At 38.6% G+C, this 9,913-nt stretch overlaps 1 protein-coding gene across 1 annotated transcript; it reads left to right on the forward strand.

The window, feature by feature from the left end:
- The first annotated feature begins 6,216 nt into the window (after positions 1-6,216).
- Positions 6,217-6,972, forward strand: LOC149199876 (uncharacterized). The gene has a single exon (XM_089400751.1). It carries the CDS (start codon positions 6,217-6,219, stop codon positions 6,970-6,972), a length of 756 nt encoding a protein of 251 aa, XP_089256877.1.
- Positions 6,973-9,913: the final 2,941 nt, after the last annotated feature.

A 9,913-nucleotide genomic window follows, 5' to 3' on the forward strand; every position in this document is an offset into this window, starting at 1 on the left:
AATTGTTTATTTTATATGTTTTAGAATTCGTATGTAGGTAATTTCTGTATGGGGTTAAAACCTACAAATATATGGGTTTTGTGGCAAGGAAGATTAGTTCCTTATTGCATTTTTTTCTCAACCCCATTGCATCATTCCAACATTTTTTTGCTATAAAATTTATTTTTCTCTCTTAGAATCTTACACCTTGGACATAAAACTCAATCAGGAAGAATAAACAATGCCAATTTTCCTATTCTAACTAATGTTTTAAAACTTGGGGTCTGACATGGAATCTATAGTCAACTACCATAATTTTGTCACATTATATTCACTTTGTTATTTTTCTTCTTCTCTGTGGGATATCATAAATGCAATCCTTGCACCTACAAGAATTTTAATCATGGTACGATTTCCTTTCATATTAAGTACACTTTTGCAACTTTTATATCTCAACCTGTGATTTTACCCTATCATAATACATTTACTTTGTTATTTTTCTTCTTCCCTAAGGGATATCATAAATACAATCCTTACACCTACATGAATTTAAGAACATTAAGACACATCTTCAAAACAATTTCTAAATTGGGCATGATTATCATCAAAATAAATTCAATGGTTCCCTTTATAATTTCCAAAGTGGATGATGGGTGAAACACATTAGCAAAAGAGTGCTAAATTTTATGCTTAAATAAAATATATTTCTTGATAAATGATGCACATCATGCAACTAATGGAATTGTTCCTCCATCGTTATTCCTTGGATGATGTTGCGAGGATTGGATCGTTGATGGAATCAATGATGCACAATAAGAAGGTTAATATTAAATTACCAAGGAAATTCGGCTTTCACAATCTCCAAATATACAAACATAGAGTTTCAGTGGAATGTGGGCCTATAAATACCCTTATTGTGAAAGTTTTAAAATAAATTTATCGGTTGAATTAATATATGAATAACTCAATAATGATGGGATTTCTCCTAGAAATGAAGGGAAACTATCTATGAATAATACCCACAAATATGTGCCATTGCTAAGTTTGGTTGTGGATAAAGTTGATAGGCTAACCATAGGTTTTGCTTGAACATTCCCCAAACCATATTTATGATAGTTGTAAATATCATTCATGTAGATTCTACTAATTCTACTACTTTAAGTAGAACCTAAATATTTGTTATTATCTCAGTTTGGAGATATGTTGTATAATTCTAGTAACAAGTGTTGAATATTTGATAGCCCCAAGGGTTAGCTCAATCGGTCAAGACAGGGCCTCGCCAATGGGAGGTCACAGGGTCGAAACCCGAAAGCTCTTCGGGTCAGGTTAGTAAATAGGTCGAGGGGTGTGACCCCCTTCAAGTGGGGTTCACCCTAGCGTTGTTCGATACTGGACGTAGCGGACCCACTGACCATGGGTATCCGTGAACCAGTAGTGGAAAAAAAAAAAAAAAAGTGTTGAATATTTGATTTGCCTTAAAAATATGGTTATACAATATCATCTAAAGAAATTTATTATTTTCCTCATCCAACTAAGCCTCACTTTCCATCGTCCCATAATATATAGTCAACGTTATACAATTTTTCCGCCTTTGTTTTCTCAAAATTCTATATTACACTACCATAATTTTGTCACATTATATTCACTTTGTTATTTTTCTTCTTCCCTATAGGATATCATAAATGAAATCCTTGGAACTAGATGAATTTTAATCATGGTAGGACTACTTTTCATATTAAGTACACTTTTGCAACTTTATATCTCAACCTGTGATATTACCGTATCATAGTAGATTTACTTTGTTATTTTTCTTCTTCTTTCACGGATATCACAAATACAATCCTTACACCTACATGAATTTAAGGGCATCGAGACTCATCTTCAAAACAATTTTTAAATTGGGCATGATTATCATCAAAAGAAATTCAATGGTTCCCTTTATCATTTCCAACGTGGATGATGGGTGGAACACATTAGGAAAATAGTACTACATTTTATGCTCAAATAAAATATATTTATTGATAAATGATGCACATCATGCAAGTAATGAAATTATTCCTCTTCATCGTAATACCTTAGAAGATATTGTGAGGATTGGATCGTTGATGGAATCAATGATGCACAATAAGAAGGTTAATATTAAATTACCAATGAAATTGGGTTTTCACAATCTCCAAATATACAAACTTAGAGTTTCAATGGAATGTGGGCCTATAGATACCCTTCTTGTGAAAGTTTTAAAATAAATTTACCAGTTGAATTAATATATGAATAACTCAATAACGATGGGATTTCTCCAAGAAATAAAGGGAAACTATCTACAAATAATACCCACAAATATGTGTCATTGCTAAGTTTTGTTGTCGATAAAGTTGATAGGATAACTATAGGTTTTTCTTGAACATTCCCCAAACCATATGCATGATCGTTGTAAATATCATTCATGTAGATCCTACTAATTCTACTACTTAAAGTAGAACCTAAATATTTGTTATTATCTCAATTTGGAGATATTTTGTCTAATTCTTGTAACAAGTGTTGAATATTTGATTTTCCTTAAAAATATGATTATACAATATAAATTGAAGAAATTTATTATTTGCTTCATCCAACCAGGCCTCACTTTCCATCATCCCCTAATCTATAGTCAACGTTTTACAACTTTTTCAACTTTTTTTCTCAACCTTCTATATTACACTACCATAATTTTGTCACATTATATTCACTTTGTTATTTTTCTTCTTCCCCATGGGATATCATAAATGAAATCCTTGCACCTACAAGAATTTTAATCATGGTAGGACTACTTTTCATATTAAGTACACTTTTGCAACTTTTATATCTCAACCTGTGATTTTACCCTATCATAATAGATTTACTTTGTTATTTTTCGTCTTCCAAGAGAGATATCATAAGTACATTCTTTACACCTACATGAATTTAAGAACATCAAGACACATCTTCAAAATAATTTCTAAATTGGGCATGATTATCATCAAAAGCAATTCAATGGTTCCCTTTATCATTTCCAAAGTGGATGATGGGTGAAACACATTAGGAAAAGAGTGCTAAATTTTATGCTTGAATAAAAGATATTTCTTGATAAATGATGCACATCATGCAAATAATGGAATTATTCCTCTTCATGGTAATACCTTGGATGATATCAACGTTCCTTGGATATCTTATCAAAATTTACATTATTTGCATGAAGAAATTTATCAAAGGATCTTCACAGGATAAGAAAGAGAAAAATGCATTTGCAAAATGTGAAGAATGTTAATGTTTTGCCCAAATATTAGTTATTTTTCATATGAAAACAATTATATTTTAAAATAAGGAAAATACTTTAGTGTTGATTTGATATATAGTAAACACAATAAGGTATCTTATTCATGGAAGTTCCTCAATATCACTACCAAAAAAATGTAAATGATAGATGGGTTCATATATAGACATTAATTATGGATTTATTGGAAATCCACTTGCTACCTTGATTCCTTTTTATGTCTTTTAATTTATGTATTTTTGACTCTATTAAGAGTTCACTTATAATATATTTGAGATGTATTACATCTCAAAGAGGAAATACACCAATATTTATTTATTTTTTATTTGAAATTTGGGACAAACTACAAATTACTAGTTTATATGAACATTTTTTAAAGCTATTATTTTATATGATATTTGTGAAATCGATTTGGAAGTAAATGTCCAATCAATATCTCATTTTATTTTCTATTTGAAATTTGGAACAAATTACTAGTTTATATGAACATTTTTTCAAGCAATTATCTTATATGATATTTGTGAAGTCTATATTTATATGATATTTGTGAAGCCTATATTTATATGATATTTGTGAAATCTATTTGGAAGTAGATGTACAACTTGTAAAAGTTTTAAAATGTGAATTTAAGTTTTAAAATAGATTCACATATGATTTATCTATGAATAACTCAATGAAGATGGGATTTCTCCAAGAAATAGAGAAACAAAGGGAAGAAATCTATGAATAATATCCATGAATATGTGTCATTGTTGAGTTTGGTTGAGAAAATTGATAGGCTGACTATAAACTTGGATTGAACATTCCCCACATTTGATTCACGATTGTTGTAAATATCACTCATGTATCTTGTACTACCTGAAGTAGAACCTCAATATTTGTTATTATCTCAATTTGGATATATGTTGTATAATGCTAACAACTAGTGCTGAATATTTGATTTTCCTTGAAAACTCTAGGAGATATTTTCAACTTTCTTTTGAAGGAATTTGGGATTTATTTCAACCAACTTAGTATCTCTTTACATCATCTCATGATTTGTAGTCAATTTCTACAAATTTTTTCTCATCCTACTACCCTAATTGACAAAAACATTTCTTGTTGATGAGAGCTTCTCGATACCTATGTGACATAATTGAAAATCATAGGTATCCATAAGCTCTCATGAACAAGGTAGCTCGTCGTGCGAGTAGTTAGTCTAAACTGGGCCAAGCCCACTACCTTTGGGATGAGAGGTCGGGTGCTCTACAACTAGGGTTTGAGCAAACCTTGCGACGGCCCAGAGTCCTCTGTCATAGCGGCGCAGCAGAAACAGTTCAGCGTAGATCTACAACAATCTTCTGGTATAGCGAGGACGGGCATGGGTAAATCTCGGGGGGGGCCTCAAATCCCTCCCCAGAAGTTGAAAGAGATCTGTCGACACAAACAGGATCGATGCACTCAGGGTTGGTACATGAGGATGAGGTTAATAGAGAACCCCATCAGCAAGACAAAACAAATGCGCCCCTCAACCAGTCAGGAAGAAACAATGAGATACCAGAAAGAGATACAATGCACACGGAGGTACCAAAGGTAACCTCGAACACATGCAAACCCATAGCAACTGAAAGGCCTAGAATAGAACTACCCAGTCACAGAATCAATGGGAGAATCCAGTATATGAGGGACCATGCACTCATAGGAAAATTTATCGGATTCTGGCCAACAGAAAGAGCATTGCATGGATGGATCTAGGCCAAATGGAAACCCAAGGGCCATGTTACACTACAGCTAGGACCAAAAGGGCTCTTCACGGTGATTTTTTTCTGCATCGAGGATAGGAACCGAGTAATGGATGAAGGGCCATATTTTTTCAACTGAGCTGGCCTCTATCTAAGGGAATGGGCAACAAGATTCAACCCGGACAAGGAGGATCTTAGCTGGGCACCAGTATGGATCAGGATGTACTCACTTCCAGAGGAATATTGGGATGAAGAATCGCTAAGAGATATAGGAAATGGGCTGGGGGAATACATAAAAGAAACAGAAGAAACGAAACTGCACAAATACACATCCTACGCTCGCATCTGCGTCTTCATGCGCTTGGATAAGGCCTTACCAGACTCAGTGAGTCTCTCTCATGATGATTATGAATGGACTCAACCATTGGATTATGAGCATGTCCCCTTTCGTTGTCTCAAATGCCATGCGCTTGGACATCTCTCCAGGGATTGCCCTCTGAATCCCAAACACCAACCCCCCAATCCCTCTGACATGCAAAACCAAGACGGGTTCACCAAGGTTAGCCATCGCAAAAGATCGCATAGAAAACCCTTGAATGGGAAGAAACCCCAGCCAGAAGCTGCATCCCTCCCTTCAACCAGTAACAGCTTCAAGATCTTGGCCAGCACCTCTGAAGATCCCCCTCTGCTCTCAAACTCAAGGCTCCCGCCTCTCTCAGCCTCTATTATCCCTCCTCCCCCTGGATCCTCTTCTCCTCCCAGTCAACTGGAAAAGAACCTTGGGCCTCCTAAAGAAATTAGAAAGTTCTTGAGTGGAAAGACAAAGGATAAGGAGGTGGATGCCCCCTCCATCCATACTATGAGTACAACCACAGCCCCAGAAGATATGAACTAGCCACAAGTAATGGACGAAGAGCCGGAAAGCTTTGACCTAGGAGGACTTGATATCCTGGAGCTCGAAGCAGCATGCAAAAAGAAGGATTTTGACAAGATACCGGAGCACCAACTCAACACGTTGGAAGTCATCCTAGCTAGGGCGTACCAGCAGCATCAGTTAGGCATCCAACCGGGTAGCTACTGGGACGGGAGCCTCACTCCAAAAGATTCCAAGAAGAGAGGGAGAAGAACCGACCTTCAACGAAAAATTGCATTAGGGAAAATCCTGGTTGACTTAGGAAGATATGCGAAGCTGACCAAGTATTACAAACCCACCATTAATAGTGAAAGATGAAGCTCACATCATGGAATGTAAGGGGGCTCAATAGCCCAGGAAAACATAGAATGATTAAGAACATGATAAAGCAGGAAAGGCCACAAATTTGTTTCCTTCAGGAAACGAAGTGTAACAGTGATACTCTGGGAAACATACTCTCCAGAGCTTGGATAGGTAGCAGCTCAGTGGTAGTGGATGCCTCTGGGGCTTCTGGCGGGCTCGCTATAGCATGGAATCCGCAAGCGATAGCACTCTCAGATATACACGCATCCCACCACATCATCCAAGCAAGCTTTCATATTCTAGGTACCAACATTCACGGACATCTTACAAATGTCTACTTCCCTCAGGAGGCGGGCAGTAAAATGGCTTTATTGGACACGATAGAAGCACTGAGTCTACACAGAGTCCACCCCCTGTGGATCATTGGAGGAGACTTTAACATGATAACTAAATTAGAGGAAAAGCAAGGAGGTCGAACAAGGATGGAGCAGGAAAATGAGCACTTCAAGGAGTTCATTCAAAACAACGCCCTTATTGATTTCCAGTTTTGTAATGGAATGCACACATGGAGCAATCGAAGGATTGGAAGGCATCAAATCGCCTCCAAGCTAGACCGATTCCTTCTGACTGATAACGCAGTCCACTTAGGAGGGGACATAATAGTAGCAATTCTCCCTTATGCAGGCTCTGACCACTGGCCTATCACCCTTCAGTGGCAAAGATCGGGTAATGCCAATAAGAGACCATTCTGCTTTGAGGCGTTCTAGCTCATTCATCCCACATTCAAAGACTTCATCAAAAATACCTGGAACAATTTTCATCCGCCTGAAGGTTCCAAAATGTATCAGTTTCAATAGAAACTCAAGTATCTCAAAACTCATATCAAGCTCTGGAATCAAGGAACCTTTGGAAACATTTTTCAGGCACAACAGAATCTAAACAGGGAAATGGAATAGCTCTAATAGAAAATAATCATAGAGGGACACAATGAAGAAACTTTGGAACAGGAGAAACGCATTCATTACCAACTGGAGGAGAGGAGAAAGCAGGAGGAAATATTATGGAAGCAAAAATCAAGGATAAGATGGCTGAAGGAAGGGGAGAGAAACACCAAGTTCTTCCACAGAACAACTGTTCAGCGAAGAATGCATAACTCTATCCCTTTCATTCAGAAGCAGGGGGGGAAAGAGTAGAAGAGCATGATGCGATTGAGGAAGAATTCATAAGGCATTTTCGACAGGTTCACCAAGAGCCCCAAAAAGACAAAAGGCCGGCCATTGAAAAAATCACTCGAAACCTGCCAAAAATCATCACCGAAGATCACAACAAGCTCCTTCTTCACCCTATTCAACAACAGGAAGCAGACACAACAATGCATCAGCTCAAGGAAGGAAAAGCCCCCGGCCCGGACGGATTCACAACCACCTTCTTCCATGCCTTCTGGGAACTAATCAGAGATGAAGTCTAGCAAGTAGTTGAGGAGTCACACACCCTGCACTGGCTTCTGCCCTCTCTCAATTCTACTTTTATTGCACTCATTCCAAAGGAAGAAAGCAGTATCACCCCAGACAAGTTCCGGCCAATTTCTCTATGCAATGTAATCTACAAGGTGATTTCAAAGGTCATAGCCAATAGATTAAAGTCATTGCTGCCCCTACTCATCTCGCCTGAACAATCCAGCTACGTGGAAGGAAGACAGATCCTAGACGGCATCATCCTCTCGCATGAAGTTATACACTCTCCCAAGCACACCAAGCAAGCAGGTATGATACTCAAGTTGGACTTGTCAAAAGCTTTTGATAAGCTAAATTGGATATACATACAAAAAATGTTGTTAGCTTTTGGTTTCTCTCCTATATGGGTTCGATGGATTCATAGTCTCATTTCTTGTACTTTCTTCTCCATCCTTGTCAATGGCATTCCATCCTGCCCCTTCAGCCCCTCAAGAGGTATCCGGCAGGGCGATCCTCTATCACCTTTCCTCTTTGTTCTCATGGCTGAAGGATTAGGTCGCCACATAACTCAGGCTCGCCTTGCCCAGCAAATCAAAGGTCTTTCCATCCATAACTCCCTTGCTATAACCCATCAGCAGTTTGTCGATGACAACATGTTGTTCGGGTACCCCTCTGTCCAAGAAGCTTCTATGTTCAAATCCCTGCTGAATGATTTCTCCGAGGCCTCAGGAACCAGTATTAATAATTCCAAATCTCATATCTTTTTCTTTCACACCCCTCCTGTCGTTCAAAGGGCCATCGCTCGTATTTTGGGCTTCTCCATTGACTCCCTCCCTTCCAAGTACCTTGGAGCCCCTCTCATTGACTCAGCTATCAAGCATTCCTCTTGGCGCTTGCTTCTTGAGAAAATTGACCACCGGCTCAATTCATGGACTCATAGATCTCTGAATATAGCCAGCAGACTAGTACTAATCAAGGCTATTCTACAGGCAATGCCGCTCTACCTTTTTTCAATCCTTGCAGCTCCTAAATGGGTGATAAAAAGAATAAAGAATATACAGTGCAACTTTCTCTGGGGAGCGATGGGCACAAACCACAAATGGGCTTTAGTTAAATGGATCTCCATATGCAAGCCTATGGAGCAAGGAGGCATTGGTCTGGGAGACCCCAGCCACAACAATGCTATAATGTGTGCAAAAATATGGTGGCAATGGTTAGCCATCCCCAAAAAACCATGGGTGGCCATCTGGACAGCTAAATATGCCAATCACAGGCCACAGGAGGAGCTCATCAGGCTAACGCCCAATGAAAAAGGCTCACTCATTTGGAATGCAGCTAAACAACGTTTTCTAATGATTCAACAACATAGTTTTTGGGAGGTTCGAAATGGCAGGGCAGCACGTTTCTGGATGGATGCCTGGAACCAGTTGCCAAAACTCAGCAGCCTCCTCAGTCGACTCCCGAGCCACTCAGGGGATGAGCATCATCAAGAAGAAATATGGCACCATTAGACTCAGGAAACTGATCAAGGATATAGGAAATGGCAACAAAGCGAATTGATAATCAATAGAGTTGATCAAAGGACCATTAAGGAACTGGAAGGGGAGCTCCAAAAACACCAAGTGAGATACTCCAAGGAAAAAGAAATCATACGCTGGGGCTACCGGCAAAAAGGAACTTTCACCACTGCAGAAGCCCACAAGATCATAAGTTCGACTACATCGCCTCTAGATCCAATATGGGGGAGAATTTGGTCAGCTGGTAAGTGGCCCAAAGTATCACTTTTCCTATGGTTGGTGGGGCATCAGAAAATACTGACATGGGATAAACTCAGGCGAAGAAGTTACCATGGGCCATCAATATGTGTTAATTGTAAATCGCAGGAGGAAACTCTTCAGCACCTTTTGGACTCCTGCACCCTGGGTAACCAAATGTGGGAGAAAGCCAACTTTCGATGCCAAAGAAAATGCAGGGTATCAGAAGATATCATCAATTCAATTCGCCAATGGCACCAGAGTCCATACAAAAGTGAAGTACTCAATCAACTTTTGAGATTAATACCAGGGCTCCTCACTTGGTGTATCTGGAAGGAAAGGAACAAGCGTATATTCAAAGATCAAACAACCCCCATAGAGATCATCTGGAGCAACTTCTACTTGAACATTAAGGAGACATTAGCGCTTCGCACTTAGACGCCAGATGATTTTCCTACTCTGGCAAATGAGAAGGCCATTTGGGCAAATTGGAATTTGCC

Source organism: Pinus tabuliformis, chromosome 2_1 (assembly GCF_031772625.1).
Source record: "Pinus tabuliformis cultivar Carrire ecotype Pingquan chromosome 2_1, CPIR1, whole genome shotgun sequence".
Lineage (NCBI taxonomy): Eukaryota > Viridiplantae > Streptophyta > Pinopsida > Pinales > Pinaceae > Pinus > Pinus tabuliformis.